Raw genomic sequence first — 26,335 nt, 5'->3', positions numbered from 1 at the left:
AATTTCCATTTAAACGGCTCTTTTAAACAGGTAGTTCCTAGCTTTCGTTTTCTAACAAAGTAATCTAGTAGCTCAGGTGTTCAAATTAACAAAGCCAACATTTCAAAATAAAGTTATATACATTGCTAAACTGGAACAACTTGAGCATATTTGAGATTTTCAAATCAAGGAGCCCCATTAAATCAGGCCCCAGTTTAATTCTTAGTTTACTCATCTGGAAGGAAGGACAAATTTGACATCCAGTCCAAATGAGAAAAAAAGATTCCCTACTGGACATAACACCAGAGAAACAGTTTGGTTAAGTAGAATTCAGAGCCTTACTAAAGAACCCACTTAAGTCAGCAATTCTCAAAAAGTTGGGTGCACTGCAATTAAAGCAAAATTTTAAAAACTGAGCCCCACCCTAAATACACTGACTCTAAAAGGTGCCATTGTATATGAACCTCCTCATTCGTCAGTGACCTTCCTAAGACGATAATTTTATTATATTATTCCTTTAACATGCTAAGATTTTCATACTGTCTTCAGGGTAATGCCCAAAGGTACTGAATATCTAATGTTTCATCTCTAGCATCTCATCCTCACTCCATTCATTCCCTTTGCTCAGACTTTGATACCCTAAAAGGCTTGACATTGCAGATATTCTGATCAGTTCCCTAGCCCCTTACCTCAACCCAAACTCCTGTGCCCATCCTTCCTACCTCATCCCCAAAGACTAGTATTTTCCCTAATCTACCACTTAAGAGAATGCTGTGCTGTAACTGCTTATTTACTTGCCTATTATATAATCCCAACACACAAGCACAGCGCTTGACACATATTAGGTACTCAAAAAGAAGAAAGGTAGATTACTGGATGATGATGCAGTTAGTAACACAAGTCTAAACTGTTCAAGGAAATCAAAATTCTGCAGGGACCCATGAGGTTCCTCTCCCATTATTTTGACCAAAGGTAAAGGCACAAACTCCTCCCATTTTAAGAGCATTACTAATAATTTAGAAATATGCAGTTTATGGGAAGTTACAAAGGCATAAACAATCATACAAAGTTAAGGTACTTTATGAAGATGATAAACTTGAAGCACTTTTCTAGACCCAGGCTTCCTTTCAGTCCTGAGTAGTTTCTTTGTCATACATTTCCCATTGCTTAGGCTTCTTGGGCATTTCAAATATAACATCTACAAGACTTAAAATCATCTTCCTGCTGTTCTTCCTATTTTTGCTATCTCAGAGAACAGCATTAGCCAAAAACAATCTGGCTATAAGGAAAAGCCACAAAATATCAACCCCTAGATTTAGGATAGCTCAAACTTCACCTTGACCCCAAAATCCACTCTTACCCCAACTTCATCATTTCCCACTTCAGTTAAGGTAACAGCTCCCTCATGGATCTCTAACATGTGATCAATTCCCTTCCAGTCACTCCTTTACAAGGCTGCCCACACTAAGTTTATCCAAAAACATAAATCTAATCATTTGAACTACTCAAATCACTTAAAATTAGTCTCCACTGCCTTCCAGATAAAACTCAAAGTCTATAATAAGAGATTCCAGAATAGGAGACATCATTTAAATGGACTCTCTCACCTCGCAATATGTTAAGATTTTGTATGTAGAACTCTATTGAAGAGAATTTGACAGTAAGTATTACAAGCACATGGTATCACCAGAGAATACAGCACAAGCTGGTGATGATAGGATGTAAATTTACTCCATGGAGTCTCATCTCATTTATGAAGCTACTTACAGCAGAAAGACCAATTCTACATGGGTATAATTACACATTCTTCAGCAGACAGGAGGCCTAAGGTGACTACCATTTTAAATTCATTCCTTTACCCACCTGTTCAACATTTATCAAGTATCTAGGCACTTGCTAGGTATTGAAAATACCATACACCAAAGTACAAAACAGACAGGAGTCTTGCCTCCTGGGGCTTGAATTCTATTCATAGTTGAGTATTTTGAACTGCATCTGAGCCCTGTGATGGAGGAAAGCAAGGAACACTGAAAAATCTCCCAGTCCTGTTTTGTCTTCTGACAAATGACTAAATGCAAAAGGACCAACCTTCCCTCACAAATCCCAGGTTAAGAATCACTTCCACCTCTCCTCATGATTCCCTTGTTTACTTGCCCTTATAAAACCCCTTGGTTTCCTCTCTCTTTGAGATGTTTCTCATTAATGAACTTTCTCTACATTGCAATAGCCTGAATTAAAATCATCAATTATACTGTGCATTTCATCTTCCACAATGGAGACATTCAATAAACAATACATAAACAGCTAGAATACACAGTATATTTGATGCTATATTTCTAACTATGAAGAAAAACAAGAGAGGAGTACAGAAAATCCAAAGTTGGAAGGGACTGATTTTTAAAAACATAGTCAGGAAAAGCTTCATTAAGAAAAGTATATTTGAGCAAATATTTGAATAGGTGAGGCAATCCTTATGTGGTTAACTGGGGAAAGAGCATTTCTGACCAAACTGCAGGTACAAAGTTGGAATGAAGCCTGCCTCCATCTCTGAGGAACAGCAATGAGGCCTGTGTGGTAGAGAAGAGTGGCCTGAAAAGAAAGCAGGAAAAGATGAGGACAGAGGGCTAACAAGCACGTAGAGCCTTATAGATCCTAAGACTTTATAGCTTTTTACTCGGAGTTAAACTAAGAGTCACAGAAAATTTTTGAGGAAAGAAAGAAAACACTCTGGTAGCCTTCTTTAGACAGCACTGTGGGGGAGAGCAAAGGCAGAAGCAGGAAGATCATTTACAAAGCTACAATATCCAGCTGAGAGATTATGGTGGTTTGGACCAGGGTGGTAGCCATAAAGATAATCAGAAGTGGACAGATAACACAAATATATTCTGAAGGTACAGCTAAGTAACGACACTTCCCAATATACTGAATATAGGGTGTGAGAGAGGAGTCCTGGCCTAAACAAATACAAAAACCAAATTGCCACTGAGACAGGAAAGACTTCAAAAGCAGTAGGTTATGAAAAGAAAACTGGTGAACTATTTTGGGGCATGTTAAATTTGAGACAGCGATTATCACATCCAAGTGGAAACATCAAGCAGGAAGCTGGAGACTGAGTTTAGGGGAGTTATGGGCTAAAGACGTAAAACACTTCAGGTGGCAGTTGTCAAAAGTAGTAACAGCAATGTTAATTTTATCTCAGAAAGTATAACTGGATTGAGTGTTACCTGATATAATGGTGCCCCTCATCCTTCCTGAGTAGCTACATTTTACTATGGAAAAGGGTAAGGTTTCCTATCACCATATCTTCTAGAATTAGACATGATGGAGAAGAATGGGAGCATTATTCTCCCACATGTCTATAATTCCAATGTAAGCCAACCAATGGGCTGTCAGCAAAGGTCTCAAAAGTGCTGCTGTGCTGTAAGTGGGATCAAAGATAAGGCAGTCTAGATAGTTTTCAAGAATCTATTTCTAAAATGTTTTTCAAAGGCTCTGGAACTTTCACCTCCCCAAAAGGATATCAAAATGCCTGCTTTAAACCAGACTTCATCATGAGAAAGGGAAGAGGATCCAACAACCCAACTAATAAAAAATTTTTAAACACCCTTTATATTTAATTATTTCTCCAATAACAACTCCTCAGAAATATTTTAAATGAGCCTATCTTGATCTGAAACATAAGTATTTCATTCATTGAGTCAGCATATACTTCTTGAGCAAGTACTATGTGCCATGCACGAATTATTCCAAGTGATGGGGATACAGCACAGCAGGGTGGCAAAACACCAGGACCTTCCTTGAAGAGTTCATATTCTAGGGCTACACACAAGCAGAATATATGGTAAGTCAGTTGGTGGCTAATAACTGTGGAGAAAAATAAAGCATGAAGGGGGAAAACTGAATGTAGGGATTGGAGGATAGGGATCAGAATAAGATTAGATAAGGTTAGGGAAGGTCTCCTACCAAAATATGAGGGCAACTATTTCTCCATAACCTCAAAAGGCTAACAACCATCATTAATGTCTGATCATCTCCTGAGCAAAAACTATCTTATTTTAATGCACATTCCCCAGATAACTTAGTGGGGTTGTAAATCTTTCCCAATGTTTACTGACTATCCTTATTTCCTTTTCTGTAGATTATCTCATGTTCTTATGTTCACTTTCTTATTTGATTATCTTTATTGATCTGAAATTCTTTAAATTGGGTCACAAAATAATTCACTATTACACCCATCACAAATATTTTCTTCTAAAATGCTTCAGTTTTTTAAAAATACCTTCTATCATAAATTTTATGCAGTCAAATACAGAGGATGGAGAACAGGGTGTTCTTTAGAACACCTCTATTATATATCTTGCTTGCTCTTAAAAAGTCTCTCCTAATCCAAGGATGACAAAACTATTCTCCTATATTTTCTATTAGGACTTTTTCAGTTTTGGCTTTACATTTAACTGTTTAAATCTATACATCTGGATTTTTTTCCCTTTTGGTGTGAGAAAATATCTCGATTATGGAAATTTCATACTTTTTCTATGATTTGAAATGCCAGTTTTTATTATGTAAAGTTCTATAGGGACACTTGGGTGGCTCAGTCAGTTAAGTGTCTAACTTCAGCTCAGGTCATGATCTCATGGTTCGTGAGTTCAAGCCCTGCATCAGGCTCTGTGCTGACAGCTCAGAGCCTGTAGTCAGTTTTGGATTCTGTATCTCCCTTGCTCTCTGTCCCTCCCCCGCTGTCACTCTGTCTCTCTCTCAAAAATAAACATTAAAAAAAAATTTTTTTTAAGTTCTATACATTTATGAATCAATTTCTGTAGTCTCCATTCTGTTCCGCTGATCTATATTCCTGTACCAATGCTGTTTTAATTATTATGGCACTTGTCACTTTCTCTAGTACCATTTTTCAACACTTTTCTTACTCCCTTCATAAACATATATAAACACCCAAAACAATTATATACAGGCAAAGATGAAACTGACGGAAGGTTACATACAATACTTACTCCAATCTGACCTTGAGAATAACTATTCTCTACAAACAGTCAAACCCTTTACAGAGAAATTCAGAAACTTTCACTATCTGGCAATCACTTAAGTCTCCCTCCTGAACTATCTCACCTGGTCAAAGTAATCTACTTACTATGTCTCCTGAATACAGAATGGACACTCATTCATCCATGTCTTCACTTAATCAAGTTACACTTCCTGGAATGCTTTCCTCCTCCTTTCTTCTCATTTCTATACTTAATGCTCAGCTCTCCTTCATGAAATTTTCCTAGATCAGTTTCTGACACAATGGTCTCTACTCCTGAGTTTACAGCATTTACGTCTTACTTCTTAGCACAACTTGCCTAATGTAGTTTGTGTCACTTTTTTCCTCGAGTTACTCTGCTTGTTAGTATTATGTTCAAGGCTTTGTTTGATAAAGAGCTTCAACTTTAGCTCCACCCCTAAACTTGCCTGTGTTGAACTGAGCATAGTTATGAGTATTTTTTTTAATGCTGCGTATTTTCAAAAGGGATTTAGAGCCACTAAAATCACTACCTACCACAGTGAAGAGGTAGAAACAGAAAAGCTTAAGAAATCCATTATCATCTACCAATTTCACCCACTCTTCAACTTCCAAATGAAGTCTCTAGCAGCAAGGAAAGAAAATTTGATGAAACCTAATGCCACATCACCCCAGTGGTCTGACCATGTTACTGTACTTCTCAATTCTAAAAAGACCTCTTACAAAAGCATAGCAAAAATATATTGTAAAAAATGAAAGTCTCCAGCTGGAGCTGGCTTCTGTATCACTTCATCTTACTTTCAGCAGTCAGAGAGACAATACTCTTGTATCTATCAGGAGACCAGCCTTCCTGGTGTAATACTGAGGATGCTCTCAATTAAGTCTTAAAGACAGTGAAGTCTAGTTCAGATCTACGCAAAGGCATTTTACTCTAACTCTGTAGCACAGACAGCCCTCATAAAAGTGCCACACCTTAACATTACCAACATCAACTTTGCTTTGTTGTGATGCCACTGATGTACATTAAGTTATTTTTTTTTCAAAAGTTTTTTAATATTTATTTATTTCTGGAAGACAGAGACAGAGTGCAAGCAGGGGAGGGGCAGAGAGACAGAGACACAGAATCCAAAGCAGGCTCCATGCTCCTAGCTGTCAGCACAGAGCCCAACACCGGGCTTGAACCCACGAAGTATGGGATCATGACCTGGAACAAAGCTGTACACTTAACTGAATGAGCCACCCAGGCGCCCCAAGAGTCGCTTTAAAAAAGTCCTACTGAACTCACTATCTTGTTCCTTGAAATTGTTAGTAAGCACATACTTCACTACATTTTCAAGCATCTTCTTCACAAAAAAGATCAGTAGAAATTTCTGACTTTAGTGTTAGAAGAACTGAGCTTATCCTGAACAGGTGGCTTCAGTAACTGAAGAGTTTTCCCTCTTGATACCTAGCCTTGGTAAATAATATAGACCTCATAATGTATATTTTGAGTAGAGGAATATCTTCATCCCTGGTTCCATTTCATATTTCCTACCATTATGCTCTGTCTCATTTTTCTCTTCTACCTGTGTTACCTTCTTCTATTTTGTCTACCTCAATAAGTTGCTTCAGCCCTCTGGCAACAAGATAAATTCATTCATTCACGTTCATTCAGCAAATATTTATTAAACATCAACTATATGACACTGTTCTAAATCCTTTTGTTTTAAATATTATCATTTAGGGGCTCGAAACAGGTTTTGATTAGGCAAAACGCAAGATGAGTACAAACAGAAGCAAAACATGCAGATAAGATGGGGAGGGTATTTCAGGCAAAAAGAGCGTGTACAAAGGCAATAAAAGGAACAGGCAAAGAATATCTTCCTCAACAGTGGTGGTACATACAGTTTATATTTGCTGCAAATTTCATTTTTTAAGTTTTACTTTTAATTTATATCCAAGTTAGTTAGCATACAGTGCATTGATTTCAGAAGTACAATCCAGTGATTCATCCCCTAATGTAACACCAGTGCTCATCCCAACCAGTGTCCTTAATGCCCCTTGCCCATTTAGCCCATCCCCCTACCTATGCCCCCTCCGGCAACCCTCAGTTTGTTCTCTATATTTAAGAGTCTCTTGTGTTTTGTCTCCCTCCCTGTTTTTATATTTTTGCTTCCCTTCCCTTATGTTCATCTGTTTTGTATCTTAAATTCCACCATTCATGAGTGGAAGAGATTTTCTTTCTCTAATTTCACTTAGCATAATACACTCTGGTTCCATCCACGTTGTTGCAAACAGCAGGATTTCATTCTTTTTGATTCCCAAGTAATGCTTCATTGTATATATATTCCACATCTTATCCATTCATCCTTCAGTGGACATTTGGGCTCTTTCCATACTTAGGCTATTGTTGATAGCGCTGCTATAAATGTTGGGGTGTATGTGCTCCCTAGAAACAGCACACCTGTATCACTTGGATACTTACTGCTATTGCTGGATTGTAGGGTAGTTCTATTTTTAATTTTTTGAGGAAACTCCATACTGTGTTCTAGAGTGGTTGCACCAGTTTGCATTCCCACCAGTAGTGCAAAAGGGTTCCTTTCTCTGCATCCTCACCAGCATCTGACAGGTGTGAGGTGGTATCTCATTGTGTTTTTGATTTTTATTTCCCTGATGATGAGTGATGTTAAGCATCTTTTCATGTGTCTGTTAGCCACCTGGATGTCTTGGCTTTGGAAAAATGTCTATTCATGTCTCTTTCTCACTTCTTCACTGGGTTGTTTTTTGAGTGTTGAGTTTGATAAACTCTTTACAGATTTTGGATACTAACCCTTTATCTGATGTGGCATTTGTAAGTATCTTCTCCCATTCCATCAGTTGCTTTTTAGTTTTGCTGATTGTTTCCTTTGCTGTGCAGAAGCTTTTTATCTTGATGAGGTCCCAATAGTTCATGTTTGCTTTTGTTTCCCTTGCCTCTGGAGACGTGTGGAGCAAGAAGTTGCTGCAGCCAAGGTCAAAGAGGTTTTTGCCTGCTTTCTCAAGGATTTTGATGGTTTCCTATCTTACGTTTAGGTCTTTCATCTGCTTTGAGTTTATTTTTATATATGCTGTAAGAAAGTGATCCAGGTTCATTCTTCTGCATGTCACTATCCAGTTTTCCCAACACCATTTCCTGAAGAAACTGTCTTTATCCCATTGGATATTCTTTCCTGTTTTGTCAAAGATTAGTTGGCCATACGTTTATGGATCTCTTTTTGGGTTCTCTATTCTGTTCCATTGATCTGTGTGTCTGTTTTTGTGCCAGTAACATACTGTTTTGATGATTACAGCTTTATAATACATCTTAAAGTCCAGAATTGTGATGCCTCCAGCTTAGGTTTTTTTTGTTGTTGTTGTTTTCAGGATTGCTTTGGCTATTCGGGGTCTTTTCTGGTTCCATACAAATTTTAGTATGGTTTGTTCCAGCTCTGTGAAGAATGCTGGTGTTATTTTGATAGGGATTGCATTGAATATGTAGATTGCTTTGGGTAGTATCAACATTTTAACATCTGTTCTTCCAATCCATGAGCATGGAATATTTTTTCCATTTTTGTGTGTTCTTCAATTTCTTTCAAGAGCTTTCTATAGTTTTCAGTGTTGTTATCCATGGATAATATATACCTTACAGTAGTTTACACCGAAGTGAAATTGAGGCCCAAGAGAGAATCTTTGCTTTATTAATTTTCCAGCTTCTGGATCTCACTCTCTCAGCTTTTCTCATGCAACAATAAAGCAGACTAAAAGTAATTTCTCTCCCTGCTTTCAGTTTTCAGGATGCCCCACAAAGGATCAGGAAAGAACCCCCTCTCGTTAAAAATAATAACGGTATAATTATAAAATGGTATAATAATAATAAATGCTCAGCAAATAATGCAGTTAGGTTTCTCCCCCAATACTATAAACATGGAGGAGGAAAAGGCGTTGAGGATCTTCTGAAACTGATGTTTCCATCACCATTGGACAACTTCGTTTAACAGACCACGGAGTTAAATCCCTTTGGAATGACGAAAAAAGAAAAAAAAAAAGATTTTTCACCTCTTTGGTTAGGTTTACTCCTAGGTATTTTATGGTTTTTTTAATGGTTTTTGGTGCAATTATAGATGGGATCAATTCTTTGATTTCCCTTTTTGCCGATTCATTATTGGTGTATAGAAATGCCACTGATTTCTGTGCACTGATTTTATATCCTGTGACTTTGCTGAATTCACAGGTCAGTTCTAGCAGTTTTTTAGTGGAGTCTTTTGGGTTTTCCATATAGAGTATCACATCACCTGAGAAGAGTGAAAGTCTAACTTCCTCCTAGCCGATTTGGATGCCTTTTATTCCTTTGTGTTGTCTGATTGCTGAGGCTAGGACTTCCAATACTATGTTGAACAGCAGTGGCAAGAGTGGACATCCTGTCATGTTCCTGACCGTCTCTCAGTTTTTCCCCACTGAGGATGATATTAGCCATAGGTCTTGAGGTATGATCCTCCTATCCCTACTTTCTTGAGGGTTTTTATCAAGAAAGGATGCTGTATTTTGTCAAATGCTTTCTCTGCATCTACTAAGAGGATCATGTGGTCCTTATTCTTTCTTTTATCAATGTGATGTTATCACACTGATTGATTTACGGATATTGAACCAGACCTGCATCCCAGGTATAAATCCCACTTGATCATGGTGAATAATTCTTTTAATGTATCGTTGGTCCGGTTGGCTAGTATCTTGTTAAGAATTTTTGCATCCATGTTCATCAGGGAAACTGGTCTGTAGCTCTCCTTTTTAGTGGGGTCTTTGGTTTGGGAATCAAGGTAATGCTGGCCTCAGAGAATGAGTTTGGAAGTTTTCCTCCATTTCTAGAATAGGTGTTAACTCTTCTATAAATGTTTGGTAGAATTCCCCTGGAAAGCCATCCAGCCCTAGACTCTTGTTTTTTGGGAGATTTTTGATTACTAATTCGATTTCTTTACTGGTTATGGGTCTGTTCAAATTTTGTTTCAGTTTTGGTAAAGTTTATATGTTTCTAGGAATTTGTCCATTTATTCCAGATTGCCCATTTAATTGGCATATAATTGCTCATAATATTCTCTTATTACTGTTTGTATTTGTGCAGTATTGGTTGTGATCTCTCCTCTTTCATTCTTGATTTTATTTATTTGGGTCCTTTCCTTTTTCTTTTTGATCAAACTCGCTAGGGGGTTATCAATTTTGTTAATTCTTTCAAAGAACCAGCTCCTGGTTTCACTGATCTGTTCTTTTGTTTTGGTTTTGATAGCGTTGATTTCTGCTCTAATCTTTGTTATTTCCTGTCTTCTGCTGGTTTGGGGTTTTATTTGCTGTTCTTTTTCCAGCTCTTTAAAGTGTAAGGTTAGTTTGTATATGTGTGGCCTTTCTTCCATCTTTAGGAAGGCGTGGATTGCTATATACTTCCCTCTTATGACCGCCTTTGCTGCATCCCAGAGCTTTTGGGCTGTGGTGTCATCGTTTTCATTGGCTTCCATGTACTTTTTATTTCCTCTTTAATTTCTTGGTTAACCCATTCATTCTTTAGTAGGATGTTCTTTAATCTCCAAGTATTCGTTGTCTTTCCAATTTTTTTCTTGTGGTTGATTCTGAGTTTCATAGTATTGTGGTCTGAAAATACCTGCAAATTTTAAATGTACCTGGGATACATCCTTCCAAACATTTTATATAAGCATTGGGGTCAAAAAGTATCCTACTTTACTCTTTCCAATTAGCTGTTTAACAAACTTCTTAATGTTTAAAAATTATTCAAAAATGACTTTAATGACTAAAAAATGTAGTGTTATATTTATCATAGTTTATTATCCTATTAATGGATGTTTAAGTTGTTGATGGGTTTTTTTATCATCAATGAAAAAGGGTGATGCAAGAAAAAAGTCATCTAAGGCTTTTAGTGTCTAATAAAGATGGTTCTGTCACTATACTTTATGGTAATTTGGCAGATTCACATTTTAAAAAGTTACACTGACATAAATATTTCTGTAGTTAGATGGTGAGAAATCTCTTTAAGGAACTAAGTAGTCTTCAATAGGTTCATAGGGAGGAATGAACTCTCCACTGTATTTGCTTTCTTTTTTCAAAGTAGTCTAACCTTAAGTGATGGGTCAGTTTACACTTTTACCATCTACAGTGTCGACTTCATTTTGGTCCCCAAATTCTAGCAATAAATAAACCTAGCTTAGGAGACCAGTTCAGCCAGTAAGCCTTTGTGCTATGGGAAGCAGAAGTACTACCCTAGGGGAAGTTGATTTCAAGGCTTACTGGCTAGAATGGTCAGGAAAAACTTTTATTTGAAAAAGACTTAGAAAAAAAAAAAAGAAAGAAAAGAAAAAGGAAAAGACGAAGTTTCTGTAGGACTTTTAAATTGTTACAGCCGATAAATCTTGCAACGTATTTTCAGCAAGCAAAGGCCAAAACTAAGTGGCTTTCCAAAAGCATCAAGGAACAAAAAATTTGACAGGCAATTCTGAATATGGAACTAAGTGCTGGCTATCATTCTGGATGCTCACAACACAGCACAGAAGCTTCCCACTGTTGATGTAGAAGGTAGAGGATCAAAGAGATGCAGAAATACAGCCACTTTCATATAAAATATTTCCAAGTTAAAAAAGAAAGCAAATTTCATTGTTCTCCCTATCCTGCATCCCAAAGGAAAAAACTCAGTTTTTGCCAAGTTGCATCATTCAGGAACACAATCTCCACGTTCATAAACATGATGTTACAAAAGACTTTCAATGTCATCTTTTGTTTCCCTTGTAAAAGATAAGCATTATTAATATACAGCTTCTTAAAACTTTTAAGACCACCTGGTAAAATAGGGCTAAATATTTAAATGTACAAAATGAAACAACAAAAAGAATCTAAGAAATTGGAAAACAGCTTTATAATCCAGAGGTAAAGATGATCTTTTTCTGGGGCACCTGGGTAGCTCAGTCAGTTAAGTATCCAACTCTTGATTTCAACTCAGCTCATGATCTCACAGTTCACACAAGTTTGGGCCCCGCATACAGCTCTGTGCTAACAGTGCAGAGCCTACTTGGGATTCTCTCTCTTCCTCTCTCTATGCCCATTCCCACTCAGGTTCCTCTGTCTCAAAATAAATAAATGTTAAAAAAAAAAAAAAAAAGATTATCTTTTTCTAAGCTGTACACAAAACCCAGAAATTGTAAAGGAAATTATATAAAAATATACACTTGTTTGCCAAAAGTAACTATATGTAAAAATGAATGATATACTGGGAAAATATCTGAGACATGTATGCAAGAGTTTTCAAAACACTTCAAGTGCACCAATAACCAATAAGAAAAAAGGTTAAAGCACTGAGTGGAAAATTTAGCAAGGAACATGCTCAAGCAATTTTTAAAACACATAAAGTAGTGTAAAAAGAGAAACAAGATTATTTTAATGCCTAACAAATTAACAAAAGACTAAACAGGTTAGTAGGTTGGATAAGATATCGGGAAATAGGCATTGCACACAGGGGAAGTGTATATTGTTATCTTTTAGTGATGTTTTTAAAGTTTTAAAAGTAATCTCTACATCCCATGTGGGGCTTGAACTCATGATTCTGAGACCAAGAGCCGCATCCTCTTCCAACTGAGCTAGCCAGGCGCCCCTCCTTTCACTGATAGGCAGAAAACCTGTGACCCACCAATTCCATTTCATTTCCTATTTATTTCATTTCTAGGAATTTATCTGACACAAATGCTAACATGAGTATGAAAATATATACACAAGGGGCACCTGGGTGGCTCAGTCAGTTAAGTCTCCAACTTTGGGTCAGGTCATAATCTCACAGTTTGTGAGTTCCAGTTCCACATGGGGCTCTCTGCTGTCAGCACCAGGCTTGCTTTAGATCCTCTGTCCCCCTCTGTCTCTCTGCCTCTCACCCACTTGTGTGTGCACATACACACAAGCTCTCTCTCAAAAATAAACATTTAAAAATTTGTTTAAAAATTAAAATATATATATACACATGTGTAAGAATGGTTGACGGAGTAATTTTTACAATATAAAATTAGAAAGTAAAATGCCCACCAAGAATGAATTTATTAAAATTAAAATCTGTAGCATCTATAATTAACACAGCCATTAAAAAGATTGAGTAGAGGGGCGCCTGGGTGGCTCAGTCGGTTGAGCGCCGACTTCGGCTCAGGTCACGATCTCGCGGTCCGTGAGTTCGAGCCCCGCATCGGGCCCCTGTGCTGACAGCTCAGAGCCCGGAGCCTGTTTCAATTCTGTGTCTCCCTCTCTCTGACCCTCCCCCATTCATGCTCTGTCTCTCTCTGTCTCAAAAATAAATAAACGTTAAAAAAAAAAAAATTTAAAAAAAAAAAAAAGATTGAGTAGATCAACATGCCTTGGCATGGAGAGGTATCATTAAAAAAAGCGAGACAGAATAATATGTATAACAAAATGCTATTTATATTAACCTATGTGCGGCATTAAAATTTCAGAGTATCTTTCAAATCTAAAAATTAAAATTATATGTAATATATCTGCCAAATTTTCAATGACCATTATTACCTTTATAGTCAGCAGAAAATAAACGCTTTTTTAAAATGAAAAGACAAACCCAATTTTAAGCATAGTATATGACTGATACAAATCCAATCATCTTCTGGATGACCAGTTTCTTCAAAACAAGTTAAAGGGCTTAAGGGAGTCATAGAAAAATGTTTACTATCTGAGGTATAAGAAGTTTACTGTGGAAAACTGACACTAGAGAAGACAGTATTACTCAGGGCTTTGATGAGTCCACAGTGCAATAATTACACCATTAAGATGTGGGTCCTATGGCTGCCCTGACTCTTGGTTACTATATTCATCATGTGAGTGGAGGCAAAGATAAACATAACCGATCTTTGTAAGTAACCCTCTCCTAGTTCTAATGGAATGGAATTTCATTTAAAACACTGAAATCTATCACTAAAAATAGGTATCTGGGAAAAAATCTAGAACAGAGTAGTAATTTCACATTATCCACACCCAAAAGAGGCACCAACACTGTTACATACAGCAGAGTACAGCAGATTAACCTTTGGATCTAGAAAATAAATTCTCTAAGAAGTGAATCAATACACAGTTTCTTCACAAATTTCCTTCTATGATGTAACATCCCTCAAACAGGGAAACAAAAGCAACTACTGCCATATTCAAAGATAAAAGTATTCTATTTTTGCCTCAATCTAAAAGAAGCCACATCTTTGATAAAAAGTTTGAAATGAGGTAAACATTATGAATTCAAACTTCAAACACTATGATGAAATTAAGATGTCTGTTAGCATGTAAACATTCCCTTCACCAGTATTCTCATTCTAAGAAAAAAATCTGAGATTGTTATATCTTAATTCTGGAAGAGCCCAAAAGAGCCAATAAATACATAAACTTGACCAGGCTCCATACTCACTTGGGGACCATGAGCCTCTGGTGGCCCCTTTTTCCCTTTTATGAATAAATACATAAATAAAACTGTTGGGTTTTGTCTTTTTGTTCTCCTTTATTCTCAAATTTTTTAAAAAATAATTTATTTTTGCTTGTTAAAAAATAAATATTCATCATATATCTATACTTTTTCTTTAATTTGTCCTAATTTTATGAAAAACAAAGGGATTTTACACTTTTCTTGTTTTCCATTTTAAAAAATATAGAATTAAATATACATCCATTGTTACTTTTTAGTAGTAATATTAGAAAGTATTAGTAAAGATACTGACTTATCAACTAATCATATAAACAGCTGTTACCAACCCAGGATACATAATGTATTTCTTTGCCTTTCACTTTCATATACATTTACTTACAGTCCTTAAAAAGTTTCTAAAAGACTTTTTTGCTTTAATATTCTATATGTTCATCTTACTGAAGTTAATCTCAAGGGTCAGATGCTATAATAGGCAGCACTGATTTCCCAAGAAGGTGTCTAAGCTGTAAACTATTTCTGAAAGACCAAGGCTTACACATGCAATGTATCTCTCAGAGGACCTACGATTTCATATACAGTGTAAGCTCACTGTTATGAGCCTGTTATGAAATCAACTTAAACCAACATTTTAGAACATTAAACACATTTAGAACATTAAAAACATCCACTTCCTACTGTTAGAAGTTAGAATGATATGATGTGCAATTAAAAAAAAAAAAAAATCAAAACCAAAATTAAAAGCCCAACCATAAAAGCACACTAAAGTTTCAGGACCTTTAATGCAGAAGAGTGCAAAGTCACAGTCAGGACAAGGGCCAGGTTTCCTTCAACCTAGAAAAAGCCAAAAGTTCTACCAAAATATCAAAGTAATACCCCATTTGACATTTTCCATCAAACTTCCCTGTCAAAAAATACATTATCACATTATCATCACACTTCAAATGCATAATATATTTTTATGTAAATGTTACTTTATGTAGACCAATAATACTATGCATGCATAGATCACTCTGCCACTTACAAAGTAATGTCTTTTTCATATCTGATTTAATCTTCACAAATACCCTAAGAAGTAAGGCAACCAGCTATTATGTACAATGTACACAGGGAAACAAAAGAGACTCATAAATTATGTGCTCAACATCATTAAACATCCTGACTCCCAATCCAATGCTCTTTTTACATGTCATCACATTGGTAACATGAACTAGAAGGTTTTAGGATTGTGATTTATGGACGAACACTAAAGAAAAATTAGATTTCTGATTTACTGTAATGAAGGAGGAAAATCTTTGACTCACGTTACTCATTTTTTAATACTTCCTTCAGAAAACCCTACTGGCCCTTCTTTAAACACACACCAGAAGCCCTTTTTTAAAAAAAGAAAATCCCTAAACTTACCAGTTAACTGCAATCCTTCTCACATTATAGGGCTAACTTTCATCTTAGAACTCAAACTGTAAACTTTTTTCAAGTTTATCTGATGCAATACACTGGACATATCCTTTGAAACACATTCATATCTCTAAATTGTTTTAATCTAGTCAAAACTGTAAAACTGCCACAAGGAAGTTCTTGAAAATAGAAGTTATCACATACATTATGGCAACTTCCTCACCTAACCACACATAACATGCAAACAATCCAGCCTCTAGTAGTTCTGCATTGTTAGATGAGTCTGCATTTTCTGTTTTAAGATATCCTGGGCTTAACAGGCCTTGCTGCTGTGTCCATGTTCTTTACATGTCAGAAACTACTGCTCTAGGATCTTAGCAGTTCATACTCACCTAGCTTTTTTAAATGTTTATTTAACTTGGATAAGAATACAACTACACAGTCTAGACTACAGTACCGTGGAAGCAGTTAGTAACTCAAACATGTTAATCAATTATGTTTCTTATGTCCAGTACATGGACCCAAATATCTAGTAAGATATTGAGGCAACACAATACACAAAATATACAAAATTAAAAAGTACAAAATAGTGAAAAGGATTTGGAATTTGAGGAGGAAGCAAAGCTCCAAAGAACAACAATCTAAGAAAATAAAATATGACTACTATAGCTTGAAAAACAAAAAGCTTTAGAATGGATCTTTTATTAACAGTTAATGGACACTTGGAGTTGAGGTTAAATCTCAATTTTTCAGGACTGATCATTGCAAACATAGATAGAATATTCCTATAGAAGACCAATGTGACCCTTTCCTTATGACAAAAAACCAAATGTGGGCTAAATAATGTGCTTCTTTTCCATGCATAACAGACATATCCATAATAGAAAATAAAACAAAAGTAAGCATAATCCAAAATATCAGACATATTAAACATGGTACTCAAAGTGATTCAATGAAAACAAGCTTTAAAAGCCCACATTTTGTTACTGTTTAACTTCTTTATTTCCACTGGCAAATGCTTACAGATAATAAATTCAAATTTTCCCTATCTCCAGATCTTTTCAGATTAGTATGCCCATCTTTTGTCACCTGATAGATTTACAGGAATAATCAAGATTGTACTGCCTTAACGCAAGACTAAGCATTTTTGTCATTGATTTTATTGTACAAAATGAAAATAGATTTAAAAATAAAAGATGACATGTACAAATAATAAGAATTATTGTCATATGTGAGGGGTTTTTTTCCTTTTAATCCACCTAACGCCCCTTCTGCACAAATAATTTACATTCAAATTGTTACTCATATAGTCTGTGGATGCAATAGCAGGAGCTTTGTGTATGTTTTTTGTTGTTCCTTGTTTGCTTTTTAAAGTAATGTTTAAAAGGTTAACTGGAATTGCTGCTTAATTAATTTCTTTTCCATAGAAAATTTGGAAAATACCAGAAAGTATAAAGAAAAAGTCATTTGTAGTTTCACCATCTACTCACTGTTACAACTATCCTTTGAGCTTATTTCTGATCACTTCTAGCTTTACAGTTTACACAATTAGAATTATACTATTTTCTAACCTGTTTTCATTTAAAAAGTAATATTTCCCACACCCCTGAATATTATGAGTATGATTTTTTAATTGCTTCTTTAATTAGAATCCTATTCTTAGTGTAAAGGGTTAAAAATTACGCTTAAAATAATACCTTACTCCCGTCCTTCAACTTTACGATGAGAGCTCAGCAAAGAATAGTAAACCATTCACACTAGCGTTTAAGGTGGGATAAATTAGATCCCTCTGAGAAATGTGGGACCTAATAAGATTCAAACCTTAAACTATGAAGCACTAACAAGGATTTCAAGCGTTATCCAATGGATGTAACCTTAGCGGAGGAGGCAAATCTAAAATTCGCAGGACTCAAGTAGTTACCTTTCTTGCTACAAGAGAGCCTCACGTCGTTTCTACATAAAGCAATTGTGAAGCAGTGCAAATTTCACCCACTCAACAAAGTACCCTAATTGACTGAGTTCATTAAAACTGGCGCTCCCAATGGCAGAGCTGGATTCATTAAACAGAGATAAATATGTAACGCATACAAGGAATTGTGTGGACAGCTGCTACAGGGGAGTTATCCATTAGGAAGACCATACTACAGTGGGTTGGTGGATGGGGAAGAGGGTAAGTAAGAAAGGATATCTGACCACTGTCAGCCTGGCGTATAAGCAGAAATCTCAGCCGCATTATTTAATATTTAATCTTTCTATTCCTGGCATCACGGGGCTCAAACGTCACCAAAAAAGATGGACCGAATGAAAAACCCGGCCGGGTGACGCACGTAACATCTTACCATATGGATGCTCAACAATCAAGACAGAGAAGCGCCCCAAGCCAGCCCGGTGAAGGAAGGAGTGTCCCCCGGGTTATAAACTACCCCACGCCCCGGACACGCCGTTCGGGTCTGCCAGCGGGCATCTGAGGCTGCAGGACCTCGCCACCCGACGCCTCAAAGGCCGGCTCAGGCCCGGGGGGCTGCGGACTCGCGTTCCGAGACCACGCGCGCGCCTGCACACACCAGGCTCCAGGAGTCGGCCCCCGCCGGAGCAGACCCCAGTCCGAGCAGCCCCAGCCTCACAGAAGACCCCGCCTCTGCCTCCGGCAGAAGAGGGTGCTGGTCAGGGCCCGGACCGGTGGCCGCTACTCCTCCCCCGGGGTCCCAATCCGCCCAGGGCCGTACCTGAACGAGCAATGCCACCTCCGCCCGACTGCGCTGACTGTCGCGGTGGCGGCGGTCACAGCTCCGAGCACAGTGACGCCTCTCTTAAAAACAACAACCTGCTCGCAGGCGTCCGCAGCCGGGAGGCGGTGGCCGGCGGAGCGACGCAACGCATGCCGGGACTCGTAGTCCCGCCTGCTCCTCATGTCGGGCGCCGGAGGAGGGAAGAACTACGACTCCCGAAGAGAAGTGCAGCCCGCCGCTGCCAGGCTGCAGGAAGCTAGGCGGGGCAGCAGCGATCCTCACAACATCCGGGCCCCGGCGCTGGAGAGGCGCCGCGGCCGGTTGCTAAGGAGACGGGCTGCTCTGACCGCTCTAAAGGATTCGCGGTTTCACCCCGAAAGCTACTCCCTGGATTAGGCGGATTAGTTGGTACATACTGATTCAGCGAGCGGATCACGTTCTCTTCGCTCCTTTAACTGGATGTAGTAAAAGGCCGCGTCCCCTGGATGCTCGCTGGTCTTCTTACCATCCGCTGCGGGGAAAGACTACGTTTGCCGAAAAAATAAGGAAGATACCGAGAATGACCGAGTACGACTGGGTGGGTTTGGGCAGAGAGCTGAATGTTTTTGACCGCTGGTACTCCTTGCTGTAAATTTGAGCATCGCCCACCCCCCGCCCCCGCAAAAAAAAAAAACACACCTTTTTAGGCAACCACTGGGCTATACAGATGTAATTGTGCATTGCATTGAGCCAGAATTGCCTCTGAAAATATAAAAATGATTGGGGATGCTATGCAACTCGTACCCCATTGCAAACTGCGGTGATGGCTGTAAATGAGAAAAATGTACCTTGTTAATTTTACATTCTTACACTGTGCCTTGTTCAAAAGGGATAGGACCAAAAAAAGGATATGTTGCCCTTGTATTTACTGTTGGTGGAAGCAGTAGAAAGTTAAGGTTTAAGGTTAAAGTTAAGGTTTTGTCCCTCAATTGTGGCAAAAAAAAAAAAAAAAAGATTAACAAGGGAGATGATGGGCCTGGGCAGAAAGAAAAAGGTACCCCAAAATTTGACTTTTGGAGGGTTTTTTTATTCGTTTGCTTTTGGTGTTGCTCTAGTTAACATCACTTGTGACACAACACCAAAAAAGAAAACACAAATTTTAATTTTACAATTACAGCTTCCATAAAGGGCATTTTCATTATCTCAATGACTTATCTTTTTTTAAATGTGCATGTGTTTATAATGAAGAACTTTGAAAAGTCACAGTGGCTTGACTTTCTGTAATTCCAGGGGAGACTGAAAAGTACATTAATGAGAAAGCTATTATCTATCTATAGATTTTTATTCTTTTCAAGGCAATTTCACAGTGTAATTTTAAGACAATTTTAGAAAAATCATTTACAATTTTAATTAACCTTTTTATCCTTAAGTAATATTTGCTGTGTAACCTGGCAGAGCATTTAAAATAATCCTTTTGTTATTCTTTGTATGAGGCTGTATGTTTTTAATTGTATCTAGTTTGAACTCTATATTTTAAGAATATCAGATTTGAAGAGGGTGAAACCCAAATAAGAAAACTACAGTGAGGCCATGAATAAAGTAAAAGCCATGAATGTTTTTTTTTTTTTTTTTAAGATTATTTATTTATTTTTGAGAAAGAGACAGCAGGGAATGGGCAGAGAGAGAGAGAGGAAGAGAAAGAATCCCAAGCAGGCTCCACACTGTCAGCGCAGAGCCTGACTTGGGGTTTGATCTCACAAATGTGATCATGACCTGAGCAGAGATCAAGAGTCAATTGCTTAGACTGATTAAGAGTCAGAGGTCAAGAATCAGACTGAGCCACCCAGGCACCCCTTGAGTATTTTGTTTCTAAGTCTATAAACATTTGTTAATTATCCTGGAAGTCTAAAAAGATTTAGGTAGACACTTAACATTTCCAGATTGTGTGGTACAAATTATGCCAACAAAGTTTGTCTTCTAGTTTGACTGGATTTGGTTTTCTGTATTATATTTTGGGCCAATGATCAGAATTTAGTAGCAGGTGATTTGATGAAAGAGTACTCTGTGACTGAGGTTGCTATGGGCAACCTGACTGGGTGTCCATAAAGTATATTAGGGTTGCTACTGTTTCCTACAAGTTACAGGGCAGCCGCCTTCCAACTAAGAAGCTTTTCCTGTGCTCCAGAAACCTACACACTTTTTAAAAAAATGTTTTTAAATTCATTTACTTATTTTAAGAGAGAGCAAGCATGAGCAGAGGAGGGGAAGAGAGGAGGAGAGAGAGAATCCCAAGCAGGCTCCACACAGTCAGCATAGTGCTCGCCTTGGGGCTCGAACCCATGAACCAGGAGATCATGACCTGAGCTGAAATCAAGAGTCAGAGGTTTAACCAAGTGAGCCACCCAGGCACCCCCAGAAACCTACACATTTTGAGAAAAGCTGACCTGTTGAGATACCATAGGATTCTGGTGACTTGCTATTATCCAGTCTACTGTGATATTTTTAAAAAACACTAATATGCAGTGTCACAAAGAATAAGTAGCAAGATCTGATGAGGTCTACTTCTAGGTTTGCCAGCTTCCTACAAGATTATGAATATACTGGGGCACCTGGGTGGCCTAGTCAGTTGAGCATCCGACTCTGACTCTTGATTTCAGCTCAGGTCATGATCTTATGGTTCATGAGATCAAGCCCCTCATGGGGCTCTGTGCTGACAGAGTGGAGCCTGCTGGGATTCTCCCTCTCTCTGCCTCTCTCCTGGGATTCTCTCTCTCAAAAAAATTATGAATATGAAGTATTAGTAAACTGTACTATACAGTTTATATATACTATACAGAAATGCAGAATCTCTGCCCTACCCCAGACCTGAGTCAGAATCTACTGTTTAACCAGATTCCTGTGTATTTCATATGTACATAAAAGTTAAGAGAAGGACTGTACAATGTAGTGTTATTAACCTGTAAACTTTAGAACTGAATTCTGGAACATCATCCATATGCACTGAGGTATATCTGAAAGAAATGATAAAAACTGATTCCATTTATATCACTTCAATTGTATTTCATTTTATCTCCATAACCACAGGAACTATGGCAATTTTGTTTTGTTTTTTATTAATTTATAGATGATACATAAACAATCTGCTATTTAACACAACCTTTAAAAATCAGAGTTACAGTACCCTGTCAACTACCATGAAGTTATTTAGATATAATAATGTAACTTCCTATCTGGAAGGATTTAGATCTTACATGTTCCAGAAGCTGCCAAATATTTTTATTTTTATATTTTTAAACTACCAAAATTTTTTGCCTATTTAGATAATAGAACATACTTATTAACTTATTATAACTTATTAACTTGTCACAAATAAAGGGCCTTATCATGAGTAAATATGCATATCCCTTTATGCTTTTTGAATAACAAAATCACTTAGATCTGTTAAAAAGAAAACCTGGGGCCAAGGTGGAATCACTTGCCCCCAGGATAGCAAACCAAGACTTAATTGCAGTTTAAGCCACTCCATAAGAGGAATTTAAAACCAATCAATCTGGAATTTTATAGTCAGCACCAATCAGGTGATCTGTCACCTTGGTTCACCCTCTCCCTCCCCCAAAGGAAAATGAGGTAATCTGCATGATAAAACCCTCTGTCCTTTCCCCTAAAGGAAGGTGACCTTGCCTGAAACAATCTTTTCTTTTGCTAGTAACTTATCCTTCCTATGAAAACCTTCCATTTTGTACCACTCCTCAGAGCTACCCACCACTTACTTGATGGGATGCTACCTGATTCATGAATTGCTTAATAAAGCCAATTAGATCTTCAAATTTACCTTGTTGAATTTTGTTTTTTAACAGTTGCTATTGCTACATTTGGAGGGTCCTGATATCTGAGTCCTCAGATTAGAAAACAACCATCTAATCCAGCTCCTTCCTTTTATATTTATAGACAAGGAACTTGAATCCTTGTAAAATAATTTCATCAGTCATCTAGCTATTAGTGCTAATATCAGAACACAGAACTGGTGACGCCTAAGAGGTGCTCTTTACAACTCTTAAAGCAGAAGGTACACAAGTAGCAAGTTTCCCAACTAGTCTGTTGGGAAATAAGCCATGCAGGTATGATTATGGCCCTCTCTCTACCCACACTCCTTTGCCTATCTCCCAGAGGCCTCTTTAACTCCTCACTATGGCTTAGCCACAACTTTCATAACATCATCTAGGGATCAGCAGCTTAAGCATCTCCTGGGACTTTGTTAGAAATGCAGAATCTTTGCCCTACCCCAGACGTGAGTCAGAATCTACTGTTTAACTAGATTCCTGTGTATTTCATATGTACACAAAAGTAAGAGAAGGACTGTACAAGAGAACACTACTATGGATAAAGGACTTCTAGTTTCAGATAACTTCTCCATGTTATTAGTAGGTAGTAAAGCACTACTAAGATTTTGTTCCTGATGAGACAAGTTAAGAAAGAAGCAGGCCTTAAAGGTGGCTGGGTCAGTAGTAGCTGGAGGTTCCAATGAGATAAATATTCATAAAATAACGTTCTAATTCCCAAGAACTGAGCAATGAAGTTTTTCTGAGGCCAAATATAAAGTCTTTCAGCTCAAGATACCAAGACAATAGAACAATAACCAAACACTTCAGACCTTTGTCAATTACAGTATCAGTCTTTAAAAAAATGAATAGTTAACCTGGAGAACTTAAGAAGAAAAAAAAAAAGACCAGCAATTTCATTTCTAACACCTATGTTTGCAACAGGGAAATTTACAGTAAGAAAAAGGCTTTTCCCTTTATTCAAATACAGCAGCAAAACAAGTGCTCTTGGGTTGGATTTTCAGGAAGATCCAAGAGTTCTCAAAATTATTTAAAGAAGCTCTTCTGAAAAGTTACTTTGCCTTATGAATGTCATTAAAACAGGCACAGCATGAGAACATAGTATACTACTTTGTGATACTACCTCATTTTATAAACTATAAATTTACAAACTTTACAAGTTCTGTGGGATAAATGGAGTCATTAGATGATAATTAAAAGAACAAATAATCCAGGCTCTCTTATTTTACAAGCAGGAAACTGAAGCATAGAGAATCAGACTTACCCAGGTTCTCACGTTCCTGGCAAGTCCAGGAGGCCAGACCCAGCATTCCAGTGCTGTTTTCACTAAACTTGATTCAGATTTTTAAATCCCTTATTCACAGAAAAATACTTCCAAAAAGTTTATTAAGGGCTCTCTTCAAGTAGAACATTAATAGTTGACTGAAAAGTTGATTGAATATGATTTATAGTACTGTTACATAAAAAGGTAGCTTTTAAGGATGTTATTATGAGGAAAAGATTTTAACTCAGGTTAATTTCAACTTGTAGCGCCTTTTTATTTTTCAAGATTATAACCAGTCACAAGTACATCTATTTTTTTAATGTTTATTTATCTTGATGATCACTTCACATAATTAAGGTTATTTTTGTGGCAAGAACATTTAAAATCTCTCTTACCAATTTTCAAGTATATAATATAGTAATGTTAACTATACTCACCATTCTGTAATTAGATCCCCTGAACTTATCCCTCTTATAACTGGAAGTTTGTACTCTTTGACCAATAGCTCTCCATTTTCCCCCATCACCCATCCCCTGGCAATCACTATTCTATTTCAATCAGTTTGACCTTTTTATTTTTAAAAAAATTTTTAAGGTTTATTTTTGAGAGAGAGATAGCAACCAGGGGAGGGGAGAGGAGGAGACAGAATCCCAAGCAGGCTCCATGTGGTCAGCACAGACTCCGATGTGGGGCTTGAACTCATGAACTGTGAGTTCACGACCTGAGCCCAAGTCAGCCCTCAACCAACTTAGCCACCCAGGCACCCCTCAATGAGTTTGACTTTTCTAAACTTTTAGATTAATATATATGTGAGAATCTAGTATTCTTTATCTGACTTAGTTCATTTAGCATAATGGCTTCCACATTGTCCAAAATGGCAGGATTCCGAATCCTTCCTTTTAATGGCTGATTAATATTCATGTGTGTATGTATACATGAGAGTATAGTATACTACATCTTTAGCCATTCATGCATTAATGGGACACTTAAGATTGTTCCCATTTCTTGGCTATTGTGAATAGTGCTGCAATGACCATGGGAGTGCAAATGATCTCTTCAAGATAGTGCTTTCACTTCTTTTGGATATATAACCAGAAATGGGATTGCTGGATCACATGTTAATTCAATTTTTAATTTTTTGAGGAACCTCCATACTATTTTCTATAGTGGCTACACCAATTTACATTCTTACCAATAGTGCACAAGTGTTCCCTATTCTTCACATCCTCTCCAATATTGTCCAATATTTTTGACACTAGCCATTCTAACAGTGAGGTGATATCTCATTGTGGTTTTAATTTGCATTTCTTTGATGATTAATGATGTTGAACACCTCTTCAAGTACCTGGTGGCCATCTGTGTGTTTTATGTGTGAAAAATGTCTATTCAGGTCATCTTCTCATTTTTTAATCAGATTCTCTTTTGCTATTGAGTTGTATGAGTTCCTTGTATATTTTGGATATTAACCCCTTATCAATATGGTTTGCAAATATTTTCTCCAATTCCGTAGGCTGTCTGTTCATTCTGTTGCTTCTTTTGCTATGCAGAAGCTTCTTAGTTTGATGCAGTGTCATTTGTTAGTTTTGCTTTTGTTGCTTATGCTTTTGACGTCATATCTAAAAACTCTGCCAAGACCTAAATCAGAGCTTTTCCCCTGTGTTCTTTTCTGGGAGCTTTATGGTTTTAGGTCTTACATTTAAATCTTTCATTCATTTTGAGTTAATTTTTATGAGTGGTATAAGACACTATTGTGTTAAGTTTAATTTTGGTGGGGTTTTTTTCCCCAAAAATTTTATAATTGACAATAATTTTATATCTTTATATTTTAGGACAAGAAAAGTGCTTCAGCTTCAAATTCAGACACAGAAATGAAACCTGAACAACTTCCCCCTTGTGTGAACCCTGGAAATCCTGTGTTTTCATGTATGTTGGACCCAAAGACACTCCATACAGCTACCTCACTATCAAAACCTAAGATGATTATGTACAAAACCAGTTCAAGTAATTATGGTGAATTTTTACCTATGCCACAGTTTTTTCCCTGCAATTATAGTCCAAAGGAACAAGTATTTTCAAGCCATATCAGAGCTACTGGATTTTATCAAAATAATACTCTAAACACTGCACCTGACAGAACCAGAACACTTGATTTTCCTAATTTTCAACACACTCTATGAAAATATATTCCTGTGTATATTTAAGAGAAAATATACTCAGGAAAAGTGAGTTCTAAATCTAAGGCTAGAATACCAAATTTGGACTAGAAAAGCATTTGAATTAGTTAAAAGAAAACTTTTAAGAAATAAAGCATTTGAACTGATAACTGAATGACAGTGACTTCTTCTTAAATTAAAATGTGTTCAAAATAGAATAAAAGGTGGATGTGTTTTAGTACAAAATAGAATAAAAAGTAGACACATTTAGTACATTATTTAGTACATATTCTCCAAAAGTTTCAAAAGGCTTTAAGGATCTCACGTGTCCACTGAATATATTTAACAAGACAAAGGAACACAGGAGCACTAAGAAAAAAAATTGAATTAAGGAAGACTGACCAGTAATTTCCCAGTTTTCTGTTATTTCAACTAATGGCTTAGAACCTGGGGGAATGTTAGTTTCCACTGCTAGGCCGGTAGAAGAGAGGACCTGCTATTCATTCATTCATTTGGCAGGTATTTATAGAACACT

At 37.1% G+C, this 26,335-nt stretch overlaps 2 protein-coding genes across 6 annotated transcripts in view; one reads left to right on the top strand and one right to left on the bottom strand.

The window, feature by feature from the left end:
* CCPG1 (cell cycle progression 1) overlaps positions 1-18,653 on the bottom strand; it is a 42,085-nt gene extending 23,432 nt beyond the window's left edge. For 3 of the 5 annotated variants that reach the window (XR_006203571.1, XM_042941954.1, XM_042941956.1), the window contains exon 1: positions 18,563-18,653. The gene's annotated coding sequence lies outside the window, so the exon portion shown is untranslated. Of the gene's footprint in view, positions 1-3,203; positions 4,613-18,562 lie in introns of those variants that run through there. The other 2 variants (XM_042941957.1, XM_042941955.1) reach the window with 2 other exon arrangements.
* Positions 18,654-18,793: 140 nt separating this feature from the next.
* Positions 18,794-25,967, top strand: CB3H15orf65 (chromosome B3 C15orf65 homolog). Its single transcript, XM_042941961.1, has 2 exons — positions 18,794-19,142; positions 25,477-25,967. The coding sequence occupies exons 1-2, from the start codon at positions 19,125-19,127 to the stop codon at positions 25,822-25,824; spliced, it is 366 nt and encodes a 121-aa protein (XP_042797895.1). The 5' UTR covers positions 18,794-19,124; the 3' UTR covers positions 25,825-25,967.
* Positions 25,968-26,335: the final 368 nt, after the last annotated feature.

Source organism: Panthera leo, chromosome B3 (genome assembly GCF_018350215.1).
Source record: "Panthera leo isolate Ple1 chromosome B3, P.leo_Ple1_pat1.1, whole genome shotgun sequence".
Classification (NCBI taxonomy): Eukaryota; Metazoa; Chordata; class Mammalia; order Carnivora; family Felidae; genus Panthera; species Panthera leo.
The sequence above is the reverse complement of the archived record's forward strand: the minus strand, read 5'-3'. Positions and strand labels throughout refer to the sequence as shown.